At 39.7% G+C, this 24,017-nt stretch overlaps 1 protein-coding gene across 1 annotated transcript; it reads left to right on the forward strand.

Moving 5' to 3' along the window:
• Positions 1-399: 399 nt before the first annotated feature.
• LOC126396273 (NACHT, LRR and PYD domains-containing protein 12-like) lies at positions 400-23,358 on the forward strand. The gene is made up of 10 exons (XM_050054214.1): positions 400-497; positions 688-923; positions 1,919-1,924; positions 9,408-11,166; positions 12,614-12,787; positions 15,355-15,528; positions 17,111-17,284; positions 18,896-19,069; positions 20,859-21,032; positions 22,533-23,358. Exons 1-10 carry the CDS (start codon positions 430-432, stop codon positions 22,552-22,554), a joined length of 2,961 nt encoding a protein of 986 aa, XP_049910171.1. The 5' UTR covers positions 400-429; the 3' UTR covers positions 22,555-23,358.
• The last annotated feature ends 659 nt before the right edge of the window (positions 23,359-24,017 follow it).

The following is a 24,017-nucleotide window of genomic DNA, read 5'->3' on the forward strand; positions in this document are numbered from 1 at the left end:
GTAAAAGAAAATACAGGTGGACAACAGCTTCTCACTCCCAATCCGTCAAATACTGTCGCTTTGTTAGTGGACCTCAGCGGCAGACACCAAGGCACAGAGGCACCCTTTGCCGCAGTATGAGATGCACCTTGCAGCGGCTGTTTCTGACGCTGCAGGTAGCTACCATGGTATAATGACCAAGAAAGTCCTCAAAGGGAGGGTGTGAGATAAACTCCAGACTTTCACCCCACTGTTCTCCATTTTACCCCCATTGGTGAACAAGACTCAGATATACTTGAACTCCTTTGCTTGAGGCAGTAGCTCTCTCATATGAGTTGTAGGACTTGTTGTAATGTTACCTCTGGTCATCACAAGGACTAGAAATATGTGTAAAACATTTGTTGTTTCCACAGACAGAGAGCAGAATCTTCAATATCCAGCTGTCTGTCTATGAAGAGTGACTGGTCAAGACACGAGCCTCTAAAGTTCAGTAATGAACCTGGACCCTCAGATGCAAAGTAAGAGACTGTTAAAAAATGAGGGTGCTTTTTGCCTTTTGAAAGACGTCTCACAGTGGAGCACAGCATTACTCATGAGATTTTCATGATGCTCCACCATGAGATAGTTGAACTGCCTGTGATTGAGTGTGTGAATAAAACAAATCATTTTCAGACAGACAAGATGTACTGAATGTGTTCATCTCCACAGAGAGAAGAAGAAGAGTCATGTTTCTGTAGAGGAGCAGTTGTACTGCTGTGCTTTGTGTCAGGACGTCTTGAAGGATACCATCTCTACCAGCTGTGGACACGCGTTCTGCAGACAGTGCATCACCTCATACTGGGACCAGTCTGCTTCATCAGGAGACTCCTCCTGTCCCCAGTGTAGAGAAAGATCCAGAACAAGAGCTGGACTGCAGACAGCTAGTAAGACCAGCACTGTACACAGTAAGACTGTACATGTGTCTGCTGATGTCATCATGTTGAAAAACATGATTCTTCTTGGTTTTTTTGTGTTGTTCAGCACAGAGATTGAAGGGGAACTATGCCCATTTTCAAAATGTATTTACTGCCATGGTCTGAGACAACCAAAAATTATTGGTAAAAATAAACTATTTTTCAAATCCAGAAGCTAGAGTGCTTAAACCCTAGTTTGTGATGTCATAGGGTATAAAGTCTGTAGCTACTCCACAGACAATGAATGGTGAAAGATGTTCTAGATGACACTGAGAGCACCCTTGGGAATGTTTTCGGTTTATCATTTGGGAATAAAAAAAGACAACAAATATTCTGTGGGTCCATACAATCTGTCTCCCATTAATTGTCTGTGAAGCACCTCCAGAGTTTATACACTATCACAGGTCGATGGGTCAGACATTTTCAGCAGCGAGCAGCATATTCAAAACTTTTTCTTTTTTTCTTTTTTTTTTTAGCTTTTCGTAATGACAACTTCTAGACAAATGCAAATTAATGTAGGTAAAGTAGCAATGTTTATCATTTCACATTTGAAAAAAAATTATAATTTTAGTCATATAACTGACCAAGGAACATCACATAACACAGAAACAGATTAAAAAAAGCTGTCAATGCACAGAATCATAACACGTGGCAATAACTGTTAGCAATAACTCACTATCTTACGCAATGAAGTTTCCATTGAGGTCAAGTGTTTAGGAAAATTAAAAGGACGTACTTTTATACAGTCTATGGCAGCAACAGTCAAGTTTACAACAGTAAAAACCTTTAAACTCGTTACGTTACGTCACACTATTAAAGAATGAAGAACAAACGCATCAGTCACTATCAGTCATCCCTGATCATCTTGTCCTCTGTGTTCCTCCCTCTGTGGTCAGAGCAGCTTGAAATATCACTGTCTATGTGCTGAACACGTGTATTGATAAAGGATTGGCTTTTTACTGCCAGAAGTTTTATTGCACTTACAGTAACAAGTGTAGTTGTCATCAACTAGATTTATCTTTGCGTTATCTTTACTTCATCTGCACCTTGGTCTGTTTGCTGTTCTCTGACCTCACTGTGTGTGTGTGTGTGTGTGTGTATGTGTGTGTGTTTGGAGGAGATAAGTTCCAACATGCAGACAGTAGAGGGCTGCAGCATGATGATACATTAAACCAAAACTTTCAAAAGTAACAAAAAAGGATCACGTGATGCGCCAAACAGAGCAGAAATAAAAATTCAGCTCCCAGCTGGATTACAATGCTTTCCCCTTTTAATACATTTTCTGCCAGTGGAAAACCACCCCGCTATACATTATACCCATAATGTCTTTCAACAACTTTTTGGCACTTTTTTACACATAAAAAGGGAGGTAAAGGCAATGCTAATGCTGCCCATGCTAGCCAAGACAATGAGCATGACCTGGAGGGTGATCCAGTGCATGGGACTAACCCTGCTGACAGCAAAGAGGTGAATAAACACCAAGACAAATTAACTGTTGAGTGTTACTGCTAACATAGAGAAGATGTTGGATGCTAAGTTTGCGTGCAAAATTAGACCAGTTAGTGAAGTCTCGGAGAAACTTGACAGCCTCATCGAGAGGATGAGGACAGTAGAGCAGTGGGTTTCAGACTTAGAGGATCACTCAGCTACAACTACACCCCAGGTGGGAGCTCTGGATGCCTCGCTAAAGAAGGCATTAGATTGCCTGAAGAGTTTGGAAAACCAAGTTCAAAGGCAGAACATGAGTCTCGTCAGGCTTAAAGAAGGTGTGAAGAGCAAAACACCTGTTGATTTCTTTGAATAATTGATACTAGATGTCCTGAATATGCAAAAGGTGCGAATTAAGATAGAGAGAGCCCACCACACAGCCCGATGAGAAACACCAGTAAGGAGGGTCCGAAAACTGTTCTGGTGAGGGTGCACAACTACGCCGACAAAGAGAGAATCATCTACGTGGCAAGAAAAGGAGGCACAATAAATATTGATGGTGCAAACGTGTCTTTTTATCAGGATTTCTCCATGGGGGTTGTGAGAAAGAGAAAGGAGTTGGCAAATGCCCACAAATTACTGAGAGAAGCTGGCATTCCGTACTCTTGCTGTAATCAGAATCTTTCATCCCAATGGTACCAGCTCTTTCTTCTCGACTATGGAAGAAATTAATGACTACATCAATAAACTGCCATGACAAAATAAACCTTGAGGGTAGATAGTCTGGGACTGCATAAGGTATGACTGCTAGATACAGAATAACGTGAAATGAGGGCACAGTGGGGCTCTCCCGATCTCATTTTATTGTCATATAACTGAATATACACTGGTATTTACATGGCTGCAATTTGTGCTCATTTGATTTTGATCCCCTACAGCTGTTGTTTGTTACAAGGAGTACAACTAGGCAAGGTTAGATTTTATTATCTTTTAGGTTTTTCTTCAACGTTTTTTTTCCCCGTGTTTAAGTTTTTAGTGGCTCCAAGCTTTTTGTTCTGTTCTTGCTTGGAACACATTTCTATGTTCATCAGAGTCAATTTTACATTTGTAGCTACAGACCGGTCCACCTTATGTTTCATGGCTAAATTTATACATTGCACACACTTCATAACACAACTTGTTGTCAATGACCATTAGAATATGTACACTGAATACCCAGGGTTCTAATAATGTGGTAAGAGGAAATATGTCCTGAACTGTCTTAAAAAAACACAAGATCCATTCAGCTTTTCTACAGGACACACATTCAAATGATGTAGAACACAAAAAATATTGTGGGGAATGGGTTGGTCAGGTTTTCTTCCCATCACACTCAACAAATAAACGGGATGTGATTATCCTAATTCGTAAAAACCTTCCATTTACTTTAACAGCTTGCTGTAAAGGCACCGAAGGAAGATAAGTTCTAGTGAAAGGGGTGCTACATGGTGGAAATATTTTGTTAGGAAATGTCTATGCCCCTAATGCCCAAGATGAAGCCTTTTGTGCATCTTTATTTAGGCAATTAGTCGATATCGTCTACACCCGCATGATTATTGGGGGCGACTTATACGATTCCAAATGTATTTAGTCATCATTAAAGCAAAGCAAATTAACACATATGTGTTTGCGATATGTGTTGCAAAGGGTGTGGGTTAGTACAGAGGATGTTGAGTTGCATGCAAAACTCACAACAATAACTCAGTAAACAGCATAAATCGCAATTGACGGAGTTAAATAGTCTTGCTCAGCCTGTACAACTGCAGTGATGGTATGCCCAGTTGTTACATTACCAATCCTTGAATGAATGGAGGGAAGAGTTGCTTTGTGGTGTGCTGCTTTTGTTAGCCAGCAGTGAAAGGCTGGAAAGAGCTGTGGTTCCAGAAGCAGTCTTTGCTGTGTCCTTGTTCCGAAGGTGCAGATCTGAGGAGGCCAGTCGCTCTGTGTCTTTGCAGAATTAGACGTTGGGTTGCTAACTCAACTTGGTTCTCCTAGTTTCTGGGAACTTAGTTGCAAACCTTGTGTTTGCCAAACTAACTTCACTGGTCTGCAGGTTCTGCTCCTGCTGTGGGCATGAAGGGGTGTGAAAATGGGGGAAGGGCATAGCAGGTCCCCCTGAAAGAGAGCAAGCCGCAAAGCATCTTGAAATTGAAAATATACTAAAACAATTAGAGGAGAGCTACTATACAACAAAATTAGAAGCGACCCTAATTGCGCTTAAATCAACAAGAACAGCACTGCATAATTTAATAACTAGGAAAGCAGAAAAGGCATATTCTATTTGCTAAACAAAAAATATTTGAATTGGCCAAAAAAACAAATCGTTTTTTAGCACGGCTGGCAAGGAATGCCCCTGTATAGTCCTCATCTTCGATATACAGGATAAGAATAACCAAAGGCAAATACATAATCGTAAGTTTAATAAGTGCTTTAAAGGATTCTATGCTACTTTATATAGTTCAGAGATTGACCTGGAGAGGCTCGGGAAAGGTTGCTTTTTAAATATCCTAACTTTTCCACAGATGTCAGAGGATCAAGCAAACTTACTAGAGTCCCCTATTGCCCAGTTAAAAGTGGATAAAGCTCTTTTCTTCACTTCACTCAGGGAAATGTCCAAGAGAGGACGGCTTCAAAGTCAAGTTTTATAAAGTGATGAAGGGGAAAATTGATAACCTCTAGTTGAGGGGTTTTAATAAATCATTTCAAGAGTCTGAACTTCTAGAATCCATGTATAGGGCCACTATAGGTTTACTAATAGTAAACAAAAATAAGGATCCAGAGCTGTGTTCTTCCTATAGGTCAATTAACCTTCTCGGAGGGGACAATAAAATATTATCTAATGGCTATCTATTATTAGATAATGGCTAGAGTCTGTTATGCCCTCCATTGTGGATGCAGACCAGACTAGTTTTATTAGGGCTCGAACCTCTTATCACAACACAAGACGCCTATTTAGTATTATTTGCTTAATCTTGATCTTATTTTTTGTCAAAAACTGGGTGCAGTTGTTTCTATGGATGCTGATAAGGCATTCGATACAATCAAATGAGAATATATGCTTGAGGTTATAAGGAGATTTGGTTTCGTGTCAAATTTTCTGGGGTGAATTAATCTCTTATATAAAGCACCTACAGCCTCAGTTATAACAAATAGTTTGTTATCTGCTCCCTTTAAACTAACAAGAGGCACGACTCAAGGAAGCCCACTGTCTCCTATGCTATTTGCACTGGCTATAGAGCCCTTAGCTATGGCTATTAGAGAAAAAAAAACAAATATTCAGGGCCTAACAATTAGTACAAAACAACATAAGGTTTTATTATATGCTGATGATATCCTTTTGACGTTAAATGAACCCACAAAATCATTACCAGTTTTAACTGAGTGTATCACAGAATTTGGGCTGATATCTGGATGTAAAGTCAATTTATTTTGATAAATCAGAAATATTGACCTTGGACAACAGTGGAAATAATGAACCAGCCTATGTCAAGCATTTTCATTGGGCTCCAGCTGGATTTCAGTATTTCAGAATGAAAGACACCCCCATATTAATCAGCTTTACACAGAAAATATTAACCCCTGGATAAAAAAAAATTAAGAAAAAATGTTCAGAAACACTGAAACACTTAATGTTCTAACGACATTAACCCCCAGCATTCAGCACAAGGACCAGGACCATTTTTTTTTTTACTTTAGGTAAAAAGTGGACATAACTAGAGTGTATGACCTCCTTGAGAAAGATAGATTTAAAACATTTGAGTCTCTGAAAGCTCAGTGCAATATATCCAATAAAGATTTCTACAAATACTTGCAGGTCAGGCATTATGCGTATAAGAAAGCCAACTTGCTGGAATTTTCAAATTACTTTGCTAGAGAAGATTTTTATGGATCACAAGGGGCAAAAGTACTTTATATCTAAATTTTATTCTGAAATAATGACACATATTAAACTGTGATTGGTCAACTCTGACATACTTCCTCTATTTAAGTAAGTCATTTCGACTACTGCTTCATGCTTGATAAAGGTCCAGAGGACCGAAACGTTGCTTCATTAAAAACCATTGCTGTGTAAGCGCAAGTGTAACCGTGCTCTACTAACCTGCCTGTAATGGTTGAGGACCAAAAGTAAGCTTTGATTAGTAAGCTGAATAGTGGACCAGTGTCTAGGTTCAGGGAGGTAAATGCTGTGCTGTGTAGTAGTCAGAAAGGAGAGAAACAGACCCAGGGATGACTTACGTTGAACACCTTGAATTTATATACCTTGTAGAAAAAAAATAAAAATAAACAGTTTACAACTTAGCTGCCGGCATCTCTATGAAAAGAAAACACAATCAAGTCCCTCTTATGAACCCAATAACCTGAGTATAACTCAGTCAGTGGTATAAACAGAATATTAAATAAAATATTAAGAGGTAATAAAGTTCAGCTTTCAACTCAGTTCAATTCAGTTTCCTTGTGGCAATCCTTGAAACAGTTTGTTGGTTCTGCGCAGTTTCTTTGAAATTATCATTAAACATTTTAAACCATGAATTCTTATATCATGAACTGAAATACAATTCAATATGAAATCGTACACATTAAAACCTGCATAAAAGTTATAGTTTTTATCTTCACATACTTTAACCTTTTTTTGTTACACTCTTAATAAACACTATTTTAACCAACCTTGTTTTACAGAATAACAATGGTATTAATTGTACTCAGAAATACCAAATTAATTGCAAAGTAAACAATAAAGCTTTGGTTCACACGTTTTCCTCATATTAACATTGACATATGCGCCCTTTTATGAAAAATAAAGCTTTTTAACATGTCACAGCAGTAGCTATCATATTTTGCATGTAGCACAATAGCTAGCAAGCAGAAACACACACAGACAGCATGACAAAGCGATACAGGCTACCGCCATTAGCTACACAAGTACACAGCATGGCGAAGCGATACAGGCTACCGCCATTAGCTACACAAGTACACAGCATGGCGAAGCGATACAAGCTACCGCCATTAGCTACACAAGCTACCACCATTAGCTACACAAGTACACAGCATGGCGAAGTGATACAGGTTTACCGCCATTAGCTACATTAGCTTAGCTGAAAGTAACAAACCATGACGGTTCGTGTACATTTAACCCACATCAACAGGCTTTGGGTCATCTCAATCACCTCCCGATATCACTTATGCACCTTTTAAAAACAGGTATATCCAACTTAATGTGCAACAACTGACAGGGGACGGGTACGGCCCTCCTTCTGTTTCTGTGTGGAAATCTTTGGTCTCTGAGGTTGTGACTCTGGAAAAAATAGGACATTGTATTGATGGAAGGACTGATCTTTTTCTGCAGAAGTGGAAGAAACTGTTGGAATCACTTGGACTTCAATATAATATGGACTTAAATGGATAAAAATTGGATAAATGTCTGTATTGGGGACAGTGGATATGAATCTGATCGATGCCAGGTGAGCCTCTTCCCCCATTTTCTCACCTCAGTATGCCCACAACAAGAGCTGCAATTTTGCTCTGAATGTGGCCTGCTCCCAGCAGACAGAGAACCTGACGACCAGAGAAGTTAGTTTACCAAACACAAGGTTTGCAACTACTTTTCCAGCACAAGGAGAAGCAAGTCGAGTTAGCGCCAGATGTCTAGCTCTGCAAGTGACTGGGCGACCGGTCTTCTCGGATCTGCATCTTTGCAACAAGACTGCACCTGAAATCACAGTTCTTTCCAGCCTTCCATTGCCGACTAAAAAAAGCAGCACACCACAGCATCTCTTTCTTCCACACATTGAAGCATTGGTAATATAACAACTGGGAATAGCATTATTACAGTTGTACAGGTTAAGAAAGACTGTTTAATTCTGTCAATTGTGATTTAATGCTGTTCAGTGAGTTGTTGTTGTGATCTTTGTTGTAGTTAGGTCATTGGTTAGTTGGCTTCACCAAAGCTAAGTGATGTTAGTTTGCTAATGCTTTACACAGAGTCTTGCATGCAACTTACCATCCTGTGTACTAACCCAGACCCTTTTGCAACACATATCGCATACTCATACTCATACACATACACAAATTGGCTTTCAACATAACTACACCCAAAGAGACGACTCAGAGTCTCCACTTCTTTTCCTTTGTCTTTGTCCTGACTGACCACGCTGCCAGGCAAAACTTCCCCCGGCCTGAAGCAAACTTTGATTCGGCCATCTTGTAGTTCTGTGTTATCAGCCATTTTATTTTGTAGGCCAAACTGCCTTTGTTTCACATACACCTTTTAGCTCCCTCTCTCTCTGGCACACACACACATATACAGATCCATGCTTGTATATAGTTTGTAGTTAGAATTTGTGTGTTTTGTTTACCTTGCTTTCTTTATGAATAAATACCTTTGGAATCATACCTGCTGCCTGTTTAATATTGCACAAGAGTGAATGAATAGTCAACCTGCTTCCAAAATCCCTCAGCCTTTACTATTAATATGGTAACTTTGGTTATGGTTATTAATAAAAATTATTACTCAAAATTCCAAATTGAAAGTTCAGTGAACTCTATGAGACTGATATCATTAACTGGCTGTCATTTTTCCCTTTTCGGGAATGGTGCCCCACAAGGTGATTTAATGTAAATTAAGTCACATTATTTAACATAATTAACAATTACTATTAATAATCATTAATCTTTTTTACGATAACCAATTTTCATACATTAATTGGAGATCTGTTATGAGGTCAAGCCTCTATTAAGAAAACACTTATTTCTTGGGTTTCTGGCTTTGAGAGAGAGGAGCTCATGTTTACAGATATTGATTGAACCTTTCAAGATGATGGAAATAAGATGATGTAATTCTTAACTTAGGTGGTGTTCTGCTTTAAAGATTTGTATAAAAACATCATTACAACATTAAAATTTTTGTTTATTTTTCTTTTTTTGTGTTACTTGTTAATGTTGGTCATAAAAATAATCATCAGACTTTAAATCTATTTCTTTAGTCTCACATTTTTCCTTTTCTTTCAGCAGACAGTCTGCAGGAGGTTTTGGATGGACATAAGGTCAGTCTGAAGAGGAGATGTGAACGTGTGACTGAAGGAACTGATGAAAGAGAAAGTGAAACCCTCCTCAACAGGATCTACACTGAGCTCTACATCACAGAGGGACAGAGTGAAGAGGTCAATACCCAACATGAGGTGAAGCAGCTTGAGAGAGCTTCTAAGATGAAGACCCTCCATGAAACTCCAATCAAGTGTCACGACATCTTTAAAGCCTTACCTGACCAACAGAAACACATCAGAGTCGTTCTGACAAATGGTGTTGCTGGCGTTGGAAAAACCTTCACAGTGCAGAAGTTCACTCTGGACTGGGCAGAGGGTTTGGAAAACCAAGATATCAGTCTGATGATAATGCTTTCGTTCAGGGAGCTGAACTTGATCAAAGATAAGAGGTACAGTCTTCTCACTCTGCTTCGTGTTTTCCATCCAACATTACAGAAGGTCACAGCAGAGGAGCTCGCTGTCTGTAAAGTTCTGTTCATCTTTGATGGCCTGGATGAAAGCAGACTGTCTCTGGATTTCAAGAGCAAGAAGGTTGTGACAGATGTCACAAAGAAGTCATCAGTCAATGTGCTGTTGACAAACCTCATTAAAGGGAATCTGCTTCCCCCGGCTCTCATCTGGATAACATCCCGACCTGCAGCAGCCTATCGGATCCCTCCTGCATGCGTTGACAGGGTAACAGAAGTACGAGGCTTCACTGACACCCAGAAGGAGGTGTACTTCAGGAGGAGAGTCAGTGATGAAGAGCGGTCCAGCCGAATCATTTCACACATCAAGACATCCAGGAGCCTCCACATCATGTGTCTAATCCCAGTCTTCTGCTGGATCACTGCTACAGTTCTGGATGACATGTTGACTACAGAGCAGAGAAGAGAGCTGCCTAAGACCCTGACTGACCTGTACTCACACTTTCTGCTGGTTCAGACAAAGAGGATGAAGCAGAAGTATGATGAGGGACATGGCAGGGAAGTTCTTCTGAAGCTGGGGAGGCTGGCGTTTAAACATCTGAAGAAAGGAAACATCATGTTCTACCAGGAAGACCTGGAGGAGTGTGGTCTTGATGTCACAGAGGCCTCGGTGTACTCAGGAGTTTGTACAGAGATCTTCAAAAAAGAGAGTGTGCTCTTCCACAAAACAGTCTACTGCTTTGTTCATCTGAGCATTCAGGAGTTTCTGGCTGCAGGCTACCTGTTCCACTGTTTTACCAACAAGAACACAAAGGTACTGGAGGACTTCCTGGGGAGAGACCGGATTAATTACACATCCCTGGATGTCTTCTTAAAGAGAGCCATGGAGAAATCCCTCCAAAGTGAAAATGGTCACCTGGATCTGTTTGTCCGCTTCCTTCATGGCCTCTCTCTGGAGTCCAACCAGAGACTCTTAGGAGACCTTTTGGGTCGGACAAACAACAGTTCAGAAATCATTCAGAGAGCTATCAACAACCTGAAGGAGATGAACCTGTATAATATCTCTCCTGACAGAAGCATCAACATCTTCCACTGTCTGCTGGAGATAAACGACCACTCAGTGCATCAGGAGATCCAAGAGTTCCTGAGGTCAGAGAATAGATCAGAGAAGGAACTCTCTGTGATCCACTGCTCAGCTCTGGCCTACATGCTGCAGATGTCAGAGGAGGTTCTGGATGAGTTGGACCTGGAGAAATACAACACAACACAAGAGGGACGACTGAGACTGATTCCAGCTGTGAGGAACTGCAGAAAGGTTCGGTAAGTCCAGATGTGATTAACATCATAAATCTTGTAGATTAGCAGTTTAATTTTTCAAATAGACACACTATGAAATTCTTTTTACTCATAAAATATTAAAATGTCATATCTGATGTATTTTGTCACAGATGTTCTTGAGCTGTTTCAAATGCTGTGATGCTGTGTAGATGTTTCAGTTGGTTGTGTTTATAGCTGTTGAGTTAATGAACACGTTTTATCTATTTATTTCTAATAATTGTTACAGTTAACAGTTTTTAACCTTTATGATGGAGGCACCATGTGAACCTGATAAAACAAATAATGAACTTCAGAGGCTGTTGTTTATGTTTTATCACAGCAGCATTTCATCACAGTATCATAGTATTTTATGGTTATATATAAAAGCAGTAAAGTTATTACTCCATAAACAGATTCGGTGTTTTATATGATCAGACATGCAGATAATGCCTGAGTTTCGTTACGATACCCTTAAGGGTTCTGACACACCAAGTTGATGGTTTGCTGTCGGTCAGTGTTGGGTCATCAGTGAGTGTCCATCACCAAAGTTGGTGCGGTGTGTTCTGTACTGTTGGCCCTCACAAGTACTAGTCAGCTTTTTTCAGCCAATTTAGAGTGTTGAATTGGCGACTGCAGGGCCAGACGGTGAATGACATCACTCTGATTGGCAGTTCAGCTCAGCGCACAAGAAGAGAAATGGAAGTGAGGAAAGTAAACATAGAGCTAAAGTCCAGAGGGAGTGAGACCAAAACAAACCTGTTCCATAAGGTCAGATTATTTTTCTTTATCCATTGAGCTCTTTAGCAGAAACGTTTCTTGATGGTTTGTGTTATTGTTCAGAGACGCACAGTAAATATGCTCTGTTCTTTAAACATCGGATTGTGTTATTAACATGCTAACTGGCTAACTAGCGTCAAGATGGTCATCTGGTTTCCCTTTTTGAATGACGATTACAGATGACTGCTGTCTGCTGGTGTGCTGGTTGACCATCTGCTGTAGTCTTTGCGGTGTGTTTATGTGCAACTTTTTGGCCAAGACATGGTGACATCAGATAATGCAGGGGGCCTTCATTGGCATTAATTCTCTGAAGTCAGTTTGGTGTGTCTGGGCCTTAAAAGTTTAAAATATGATCAGCATTATTTTCCAAAGGAGATTTCTGAAGTCCTAAAAAACTGGTAAAGGTAAAGGGTCAAGGTCACTGTGACCTCATCTCATTCTAGTGAATGTGATATCCAAGAAAGCTTTGAGATATTTCTTCGAAATTTGATTAAAATTCTAGTTATAAATTGGATTTTAATTAGCTTTAATTCTCTATGTTGTTGTTTTTTTCTTAATTATTTTCAATCTATTAAAACAGAATATGTCAAACTTTTTTTTATCAAATGCATGAAGTAAATATGAAGTGTCCTCTTTGACAATAACATACTTTGTAATATTTGTGTCATGTCAGATTTACTTCATGTGGAATCTCAGAGACTCACTGTGAAGTCGTGGCCTCAGCTCTGAAGTCCAGCCCCTCCCATCTGAGAGAGCTGGACCTGAGTGACAACAGGCTGCATGATTCAGGAGTGAAGCAGCTGTGTGCTGGACTGGAGAGTCCAAACTGTAAACTGGAGACTCTGAGGTCAGTTGACTTGCTTATATAGTGTTTTTTTTTTTGTGTGTGTGTTTTTGTATTGTATTTTTTTGTATGTATTCCATTAAAATCTTTGACTGAAGATATAAAGCGTTCAGTTTTTCTGAAATTTTATCTCTTTCCAAATAGCAGACCAGTTATGAAAGGTAGAGAAATAATGATTTAGAATGATGATACCATCCAAACAGAATTTAAGATTCTTGACGTTCTTGAGTTATGTTGTGGCTCAGAGATACAGTGGGTCGTCCACCAATCAGAAGATCAGCGGTTTGATCTGCGGCTCCTCCAGTGTGCATGTCGAAGTATCCTTGAGCAAGATACTGAACCCCAAATTGTTCCCGATGATGCTTCCATCGGTGTGTGAGTGTGTTAAAAACTGAGTGGCAGGTGGCACATTGTATGGTAGCCTCGGCCACCAGTGTATGAATGTGTGTATGAATGGGACTCGTACTGTAAAAAGCGCTTTGAGTGGTCGGATGAATAGAAAGGCACTAGTGATCATGTGTTTGGTCGTGAATATGTCTATCTGCCTCTGTCCACAGCTACTCTCACAAACTACTGGACCAATCAGCCTCATCTTTTATGTGCACATGTATGAACGTATGCTAAAGGACCTCTTGCAGTTGCGGTGATCCACAATTGTGGAAAAACCTCTTTTATTGACTGTTTCATATCATCACTGACTGCTGACTCCTCACTCCACTTAACCAGCCGGGAGGGCAAGTGATTAACGAAATCATAAACCAAAAGCAACAAGCCTTACAAATGTGTCCCTCTCCTTTTCATTCCATATACAAATACAGTATGAAGGTCATGTAAGAAACTAATTAATGAGCAGTTTTTTTAGGCCAACGTGTCTGATTTGATATTGATCCTCTAAATACATACTTGACTAAGATCAGCAACAATCTGTGTTGACATGAAAAGATGAATGAATGTTGTGGTGACATTTGGATAATGTCTGTAGAACGCTGACATCATGATGATCAACCATAACACAATGACAAAGTCACTCCACTCAGTTTAGGGCTCATTGATCAGGACAAAGTAATGTTGAGCTACACATTTAACACTTGAACTAGGGGTGTGCCAAATCATGTCATTCACAATATTATCAATATATTTTTGTTATCATATAAAAAAATGAAATTTTCTGTATTTTTTTATATTTTGTGAAAGTATTACTGATTCAACGGTGGTTCCAAGAAGAGGAGAAGCTCCAGTAGTGTGGAATAAACTGTGACTTTACTAGGCCTGGGAGTCCTTAATGTTTTATGAACCGCCTCAGACCTCTCAGACTCTTGTAGCGTCTTACCGCTCAGAGGGAACTTATTCAGTTGCCCCTCTGGCAGCAGCACAGCGTCTCTCCCTTTCCTCTCTCGCTGTGTGCACACAGGAGTCAGTGTCATCAAGTGATTTTGTCATAAACCTTTGGTAATGTAAACCTATGTGACGCTCACGGCTCAACAAAAAAACGACATATATGTGAATGTCCAATAGTTATCGTGTTACAGCGTGATGATTAGAGGAGAAATGGCGGAGCATAAAGGTCCATGTGACCATGTCATTTAGGATTTTGCTAAAAGAGAAGGAAATCACCCATTGATTTATAGTGGTAGAGGGTCATGGGAGGATGCAAATGAAGCAATATTACATCAATTGGCCAAAGGGGGGCGCTATAGCAACCGATTGAAATTGCGAACTTTGAATAGGCATATCTCATGCCCCGTATGTCGTAGAGACATGAAACTTTGCACAGAGATGCCTCTCCTCATGAGGAACACATTTGCCTCAAGAACCCATAACTTCCGGTTATATAGATTTTCCGCCATTTTGAATTTTTTAAGAAACACTTAAAATCGATCTCTTCCTGGGTAATTTTAACCGATCTGCATGAAATTCGGTGAACATAATCTAGGGACCAATATCTAAAGTTCCCTCTTGGCAAACTTACTAAAACTGAGCTTCTATAAGGCAATGAATATTGCGGAGGGCGTGGGTCATCACATAAAGGTGTATAACATCTCAAGGGTTTCACCGATCACCACGCAACTTTGTAGGCATATGACCACACATAATCTGAGGGGACCCCTCCATTATTGACCCCATCAAACAAAATGGGGGTGCTAGACAGCTAATTTCTTATCTAGGCCTAACCGCCATATCGATTCTTACTAAACTTGGTAGATATGTAGAACAGGATGCCTTAAGGTGACTGGAGAATGTAACTCTAATTGGCAACTGGGTGGCGCTATAACAACAGAAAAATGTTTAAGAATGGCTAAAATGTGACCGATCACATTGGCTCCTCTGTGTTCGAATGTTTGGGTTTTTTTTCTAATTTTTGGTATGACTAAGTCATGGTATGGTATGCTGTACTCAATGGGTATGGACAAGTTTTTACTAATTTGTCATATCGTCAGGAATATAGTTATTGCAAAAATATCCTGAAATACTGTGATATTATTTTAGGGTCATATCGCCCACCCCTAACCTGAACACATCTGATTGTATTATTAATGATTCTTATCTACCTGATTTTACTCTTCATTCAGACTGTGGGGCTGCAGGTTTTCAGAGATCAGCTGTGTTCATCTGGCCTCAGCTCTGAAGTCCAACCCTTCCCATCTGAGAGAGCTGGAGCTGAGTGAAAACAACCTGCAGGATTCAGGAGTGAAGCTACTGTGTGATTTTCTAAAGAGGTCACGCTGTAAACTGGAGACTCTGAGGTCAGACACCATTTTTTATGCCTGTACTGAGATTATTAAGATGTGAAAGTTGTGGGGACATTAAACTGCAGACATCAGGCTGATATTATACTGATCCACAATTAAGTCTGTTTTTTTTGTTCAGTGGTTTAATCAATTGACTGTGGCAGAGCTATGTGGAGCTAAAACCTTAAAGATACATTCTGCAGGATCTTCCTTAAAAACAGTGTATAGACTCATACAAAAATAATTCCTCTTAATCAGCACTTATGATCTTCTCTCAGTGTGTTGTAGTGTATTAATCTGCAGAGACTCTGCCCTCTGCCTGTGTTTTCTTCTTATTTTCTGTGTTTGGGAGGTTTCTGGGCATGTACCCCCACAGCACTCAGGTGAGGTCAGGGCATTATAAAAAGGTAGTGACTAGGTACCAAACTGTAGCAGCAGGCATCAAAGAGATGCACCACTAGAAAATGCAAATACTGTATAGTTGGCTTTTACTTTCACTTTTGCTGGCGAACGTGTTTACAAACAGTAACCTACAATCCTGCATAGTGTACAGTAAAACTTCTATTAAAAGCAAAGTATCAATTAAACCCCCAGTACCTCTTACTAGCCCAGTGTGGCTACACATTTTGACAAGTAAACACCTGTCTCAATTAGACTTTAGGTCTGGTTGCCAAGCAGTTCATTTTTTTATAGAAGTTCTTTGGATGTACCTCAAATTATGTGTCCATTCCTGGATTATCCAGTAAATTATTCAAATTATTTTGGTCCATTCTCAGATCAAAAGAATCAAAATGTTTTTTCATAAAAAAAAAAATCCAAGTTGTGAGTATTGTTTTAACAGAATAAAGTGGTGTTGTGTCGGTTTACCGGGTCCTGTAATCCTTGAGTTCTGTAACTCACTCTCTCACGCGCTGTCTGTTAGAGCTACATCAAATAAGTGATTCATAAATGATATATTATCTGAAGCCTAATTTCTATACAAGTAACATTTATACCAGTTTAAAAAACTATTTAATTGTGTTTCCCTTTTTTTGCTGAGCAACAGTTTGATATGAAATAAATTAAATTCCTGTCCCTTATATACGCCTGTCCTAAACACAGACCCGTCAATTTCAGTGATTTAAGAAAATAATAGCCCAGGCTACTAATTAAAGTTTTACAGTAACTTTAATTGATGTAGTAAAGATGAGTTTAAAATTCACTCCTAACCTTTAAACACTTGATTTCATCTTGAATTTACCCTCATGATTCTTTAAATTAGTGATTTGTGTTTGGTTGCACAACATGAGCTTGTGATGATGGAGCCACTGGTGGAGCTGGCAGGAAGTTTAAGAGGTGAAGTCACTACATCTTTATTGAAGTGGCAGCACATTGTCAATGATATTCATGAGAGTCCTTTTTGTCACTTTTTGTATTTTACAGTTTTTAACCTGCATCCTGGTGGGATCACCACAATAACATGACAATGTCACTCTACTCAGTTTAGGCCAACACTTATTGATTAGGACATAGTAATGTTGAACTACACATTTAACACCTGAACACATCTGACCTGATTACTAATGATTTTTATCTACATCACATATTCTCTATTCAGATTGTGGAACTGCAGTTTGTCAGCGATCAGCTGTGGTTCTTTGGCCTCAGCTCTGAAGTCCAACCCCTCCCATCTGAGAGAGCTGGAGCTGAGTGTCAACAACCTGCAGGATTCAGGAGTGAAGCTACTGTGTGATTTTCTAAAGAGTTCACGCTGTAAACTGGAGACTCTGAGGTCAGACACCAATTTTTATGCCTGTACTGAGATTTTTTAAGATGTGAAAGTTGTGGGGACATTAAACTGCAGACATCAGGCTGATATTATACTGATCCACAATTAAGTCTCACAGGCCACATCAGGCCCAGAAGCAGCCTCCGAGTGGCCCGGCTAGGTATTGGTATCGAGACCAAGTATTAAACCCCCTGGGACAAGAGCTCCACTGTTACCGGGTCTTTTATCGTTACTTTTTAAAGTTTTGGTTTCATGTAACATCACACTGCAGACTCTCTCCTGCATTCTGAATGCTGACCTCCTACACACACATACAGACACACACAAACACAACAGAGTAAGGTCAGACAACAGCAGAGAAGCCACGGTGCAGGTGAAGGGAGTATTACTTCAAGATTACTCTAGTTGACAACAACTACGCTTGTTACTATAAGTAAGTAAGTGCAAAAAACCTTTGCCAGTAAAAAGCCAGTACTTTGTCAGTTCACGAGTTCAGCATGTAGAAAGCGATGTGTCAGTCTGCTCTGTCCCTCATTTACCGCCGTTATGGTTTACAGTCACATTTTGCACAAGCACATCATGCAAGTGGGACCAATACCAAATTGTTAAAAACAAACTAAAATGCAAGCTGACTGTATGTAGTCTGTTTAACTTAGTTTGCCACGTATCTTAAAATGTACCTGAGACAGCTTACCTGTGGACAGTGTGTGTCCTAAGTAGAGGTGGGCAAGGGAGCAGGATGAATGACTGATACCGATATCTGTTCTTCATGTTTATATAAGATAACTCAGTATTGTGATGTCAGTAGTAATATTTATTTTATTATCATGTTTGTTTCCAGTGATAAATTATTGAGCTAATAAAGTGACTTTGCTGTTGTAAACATGACTGTTGCTGCCATGGACTGTATAAAACTATATCCTGTGTGTTATTAGTTACTGTTAATGTCACTTGTTATGTTTCTGTGTATTGACAGCTCTTTTTTTATTGTTTCTGCATTATGTGATGTTCCTCAGTCAGTTATATGACTAAATGGTTTTCTTTTTTGTTTGTTTTTGTTTCAAATGTGACACAAAACATGAGTACTCTAATTAGAGTAATTTGTACCTGTTTAGAAATTTGTCATTACCAATTGCTAAAAAATTTCTAATACGTTGCCTGCTGCTGAAAATGTCTGGCCCATTGACATTTTCTGGTTTAAAATCCAGCCCAATTGAATTTGTAATTGGATAGCCCTGCTTTAAACATTTGATTTCAACTTTAATTTACTCTCATGATTCTGTAAATAAGTAATTTGTGTTTGGCTGCACAACATGAGTTTGTGATGATGGAGTTACTGGTGGAGCTAGCAGCACATTGTCAATGATACTCACGAGAGCTCTTTTTTGTTGTTGTTGTTGTTGTTGTTGTTGTTGTTGTTGTTGTTGTATTTTACAGTTTTATTTGCATCCTGTTGGGATCACCACAATAACACAATGACAATGTCACTCCACTCAGTTTATGGCAAAGCTCTTTGATTAGGACATAGTAATATTAAGCTACACATTCAACACCTTAACATATCTGATTTTATGATTAATATATTTTTGTCTACATCATTTATTCTTTACTTAGACTGAGACGCTGCAGTTTCTCAGCAATCAGCTGTGATTCTCTGGTCTCAGCTCTGAAGTCCAACCCCTCCCATCTGAGGGAGCTGGAGCTGAGTGAAAACAAGCTGCAGGATTCAGGAGTGAAGCTGCTGTGTGATTTTCTGGAGAATCCACACTGTAAACTGAAGACTCTGAGGTCAGACACCATTGTATATATTCACGCCACTTATAGCTGTCACTGGAAGCATTATGTTTTTTGGTTGTCTGTCCACCCCTCTATCCATCCCATTCTTGTGAAAGCAATATCTCAAGTAGGCCTTGAAGGAATTTCCTCAAAATTGGCACAAACGTCCACTTGGACTGAATGATAAAGTGATTAGGTTGTGGTTGTCAAGGGTCAAGATCACTGTGACCTCACAAAACATGTTTTAGGCTATAACTTAAAATTTAATTCACTAATAATGACAAAAAAATCACACAAATGTCAAACAGAATAAAACAAAGTGATGTCATTATATATCTAAAAAGTCAACTTCACTGTAACATCATGTTCTGCAAAAACACTTTTCTGACCATTATTCAACGTCATATCTCAGGAATAGAGGGGGAAACATTTGGTCAGGTATTGAATTGATGTGTTTGAAGCATTCATGCTTTCACAGACACAGATGTCAACTGTAACTGCAACCTGACTGGTTTGATAAAGCCACTGATGGAGCTGGCAGAGTTTAGGTGAAGTCACTATGTCTTTATGGAGGTAGCAGCACGTTGTCAATGATATTTATGAGAGCTCTTTTTCACTTTTTGTATGTTGCTGTTTTTAACCTGCATCCTGTTGAGTTTTAAGTTTCTATTCTCTAAACTTGTACATTCTAAGTCTTCCTTAGCTCTGAACAGACTATTAAACATTGAAGGATTTAAAGGATAACTTTGGTATTTTTCAGCCTGGGCCCTATTTCCCCATGTGTATGTGTGCATATGATTCATGGGTACAACTCATTCTAAAATTGGTTCAGTATTGAGGCGCGAAACGAGCTAAAACGGTAATGGGGGCAAATGTGTTCCGTATAAGTTTGCGCATTAAAAGTGCTTTTTTTCGCCACTGACTGGTTTAGATCGCCAGTGTTATCTCTGTAAATAGCATATTGTAGCGTGAGTGTGGTATGAGTGGAGTCAGCTGTCAGTCAGTGTTGGAGCAGAGAGGGGGAGGGCTGCCCCGCTGGGTACTGTAAGTGAGTATGTGTGTATGAAGTGTGTGTGTTACGCTAGAAGAGTCAGAGTTTGGGACAAAGTCTTTTACGTGCTACCCCCTGGAGTGTTACCGGAGTTTTTGGAGTGCTCAAATAAATGGGCCTTTTTCCCGAACGCAAGAACAGGATATCGCCCAACACCCCGTACAGCTTTCATTGCTGGCTGCCTTTGTCGGATGGGGAGATGCTGAAGTTGTGGCTAGTTGTGCTACAAATGGATGCTAACACTCCTATCCAGACACTGCGCCTTGCAGACCATCGGGTCTGCAGTGCTCACTTCTCCCAAGATGACTGCTGCCAGCCGAAGAAGAGAAGACATCCAATCCCAAAACACCTCTTCCTCAAGAAAACGGCTGTCCCACGAGTAGAGAGAGCTACAGACACAGTGGAGCAAAGCTCGTGACATCACACAGCCCAGAGGTAAGGGAAACGCTTAGTATGCTATTTACAGAGATAACACTGGTGATCTGAACCGGTCAGTGGCGAAAAAAAGCACTTTTAATGCAAAAAACTTATACGGGACGCATTTGCCCCTGTTACCGCTTTAGCTCATTTCGCGGCTCCCGGCTGCATCCGCCTCCCTCAATACTGAACCAAATTTAGAACAAGTTGTACCTATGAATCATACACACACATACACATGGGGAAATAGGGCCCAGGTTGAAAAATACTGAAGTTATCCTTTAAAGCAGGAACATTGTCTTCTAAAGTGACATAATTTATTCTTTATTTCAGATTGAGTGACTTCGGTTTGACAAAGATTAGCTGTGTCTCTCTGGCCTTAGCTCTGAAGTCCAACCCCTACCATCTGAGAGAGCTGGAGCTGAGGTTTAACAACCTGCAGGATTCAGACGTGAAGCTGCTGTCTGATCTTGTGAAGAGTCCACACTGTAGACTGGAGACTCTGGAGTAAGTAGAGGGTTGAAGTCAGTCCATGCTGGTTTCAGCAGTATTACATTTAACACAGTTAGTATCAGAGCAAAGATCCAGTATTTCCTGTAAACCTCAGACCTTCTGAGTGGCTAAAAGAGGGTAATGGGGACAATCTTCTGGTGAGGATAGAGAGACAGAGAGAACAGTCAGCCAATTAGATCAGCAAGAAACTTATTGTTATCATGAATTTAAGTTGATCTGAAGATGACTGTTCATGTCTACAGGAAGTGAAGTTGCATTACAACTGACAGCATCACATGTATAGAGACAGCTGTCCTCTTTCATCTGACTGTCATACCATCAAATCTGACCTTGATAATTGGTTATGATATTCTGTTTTTTTGTGTGTTTTATTTAGCCTATAATGTTACAATGAAGGACGTTCTTATTAAATGTGGCCAAAGTCCCTGTGAACAAAAACCTCGGACTTCAGCATGCTCTGAATACTCTGTGTGCGATGGCTTTTTCTACTCAAGCTAAGATGTCTTTATATGGTCAACTGCTCCTGGCACGTTAAGTGTTAACATTACATGACCTTCACTGCTACATGTAGCTACATGCTAACTTCAGGGAAACATGTAATCTTGGTTGGCGATGTTGTAAGTTTCTCCCCAAAGTCAGATCATATTCGTGCTGGAACATAGCCGGTTTTGTTTAGAAGCTATTATTGGTGATTTTTCACAGCAGAAAGTGCTGATATTCTCTGTTAAAGTCATTCATTCTCAGACAGAGGGGGGAAAATACAGGCGTTCCAATGCAGACAGTTAACAGGAGGAAATCAAAGCGTTATTATGCCTCCACACCCACGACAGCCATGACAGGAGGCATTGTGTTTTTCTGAGTGTTAGTGTTAGGGTTGAAGATGTTTATGAAGCATCCACATTTTAGAATGTGTAGCTTTGTTACAGCAGCATCCATATTACAAGAATTGCCAACTGTCAAGGCTACATATGAGTCTTGACAGACATGGATGTAAATTGTAACTGTAACTTGACTGGTTGGTGAGGCATACTATAAGGCGATAACTCTAGTTTGAACATTAAAGCATGTAAACAGGTTCTAGTAGAAACCCAGAATGCAAATAAGAACCTGTTAATGAGCATAATATGTCCTCTTTAAAGTGTTTGTTGTCCTTATCTTTGTCACAGCTCTGAGATCAGTCTGACTGAAGCTTACAAATTGCTGACTCTTATTTTATTGAACTATCATTACAGTTGGTAACCATGTGTTCTTCATACAGAGCAGAACTTCTGCTGAAGTCCAGTAATCACAGCTGATGTGTTGCAGTTCAGTCTTTGGATGAACTTGTAGAAAATTTAACATTATATATCTGTTTATTAGTCAACTGTTATAACAGACTCAGTAAATCCATCATTAAAGTGAATAACTCTGTTTCTGCAGAGTTACTGTACTGGATGTGCTGCATTACTGACGGACAGCTGATTTATAACCTCTGTTGTCTTCTTCTCTCATCAGATGGAAGGAAACTGCAGTTTGATAAACAGGATGGTGGATGTGTTGAGAGGATCAGCTGTGTCCTGATGATCCAGAGACACAGAAAGCGGACTGGACCATGTTCACTGTGTGATTCTGTGTGAGTCTATGTGAGTCTGTGTATATACTGTATAATAGTGAGGTAATTCAAATAAATCCCACAAAAGGACTTTTTCAAAGTGTTACACTTTCGAAAAGTGGTTGGTGTGTGTGTGTGTGTGTGTGTGTGTGTGTGTGTTGGGGGGGTCTGATGGTCAGCCCTGAGTGTCCCATGTTACAGTAACGGAGAAATGGCAGAGCATACTTATTTTTTATATCACTATCACTAATTTATCCGGAATGGAAACAACAGTTTTTGAGGTACATATTTGAATGTTTAAATGATCAAGACACATCAGCCTACTTTGAATGTAAATAAAGTGCCAGAGTGCATTAAAAAAGCAGCAAATCCCAAGGGAGGATCCCCCTGGACCTCCCTACAGAGGTCCAGGCTAAGCCCCCAGTGTTTATGTCATGTCACTTGTATCGCTCTGCTGGTTCGAAATCACGTCCACATCTTGGCAGAACTCCAGAAAAATAGCTGTGTTCAATTTCCTAGGCTGCAGCCCACAAACCTGCTAAATATATTAACTGTCAATGACTTCAGTGTTGTTTTCATATCAGTGAAAATTCAGCCTACCTGGGCTGTTGCCTAGGAGAAGAAACACAGCCTGTGACTTTGGACGGCATGCATAAGCTTCGTATAGATAGGAGAGGATGTGCTTGTAATTGTATAACCAGACTAATGAATACACTCACATCATGTGTCGCCTATAATGTTTACACTGGGCCCGCTTATGAAAAAATAAAAGCCTTGCCAATGGATTTATGTCTGCTGCTGGGTCTGTCTTGCATTATAAAAAAAGTTTTTGTGCACAGCTTTGACAGTGAAAGAAACAAAAATGAGTGATTTGAGCAGCCAGGAATTCAAACTCTTAACACACGCTTATTTTTTTTCATTCCCCACCCTCATTTCGATCTGTGCCAAAAATCAACATCCACGTTCCATAGTCTTTACTTGCATGCCCCATGACACACTGTTGTACATACAATAAAGATTATTAAATATCAAAACTACAACCAGAGCCATTATAAAGTGGAAGTTGGAAATAAATTGACAAAAATAACAAATCTAATGTGGTCTGAAATTATAGCCATTTAGCATTGGCTAGAAACAGTTTAAAGTAAAATCTCTTTGTGTCAACTAATGGAGAACATGAAAATTAATCTACCACACAACATTGGCAAAAAGTTATATGAGCGAATCAAATGTCAGTTCAGATCATTTGTCTTTGTGTCCTAACTATATCATCCGCATAATAAAGAACAGAAAAAACGTGACATGTTTGAAATCTTGCAAGATAAAGTTGCCACAGATGGTTGTAGTGTGCCGCACTCTAATTTCCACACCTACATGATTCCCAGTCG

This window comes from Epinephelus moara, chromosome 10 (assembly GCF_006386435.1).
Source record: "Epinephelus moara isolate mb chromosome 10, YSFRI_EMoa_1.0, whole genome shotgun sequence".
NCBI lineage: Eukaryota > Metazoa > Chordata > Actinopteri > Perciformes > Serranidae > Epinephelus > Epinephelus moara.

What these genes read in the sequence shown, in the direction of transcription:
- LOC126396273 (XM_050054214.1), top strand. Translation starts at nt 430, where the DNA reads ATGAAGAGTGACTGGTCAAGACACGAGCCTCTAAAGTTCAGTAATGAA. An exon ending in CCTGGACCCTCAGATGCAAA is followed by an intron (nt 498 to 687) that starts GTAAGAGACTGT and finishes TCATCTCCACAG; the next exon opens with AGAGAAGAAGAAGAGTCATG. An exon ending in TGTAAACTGGAGACTCTGAG is followed by an intron (nt 15,529 to 17,110) that starts GTCAGACACCAT and finishes TTCTCTATTCAG; the next exon opens with ATTGTGGAACTGCAGTTTGT.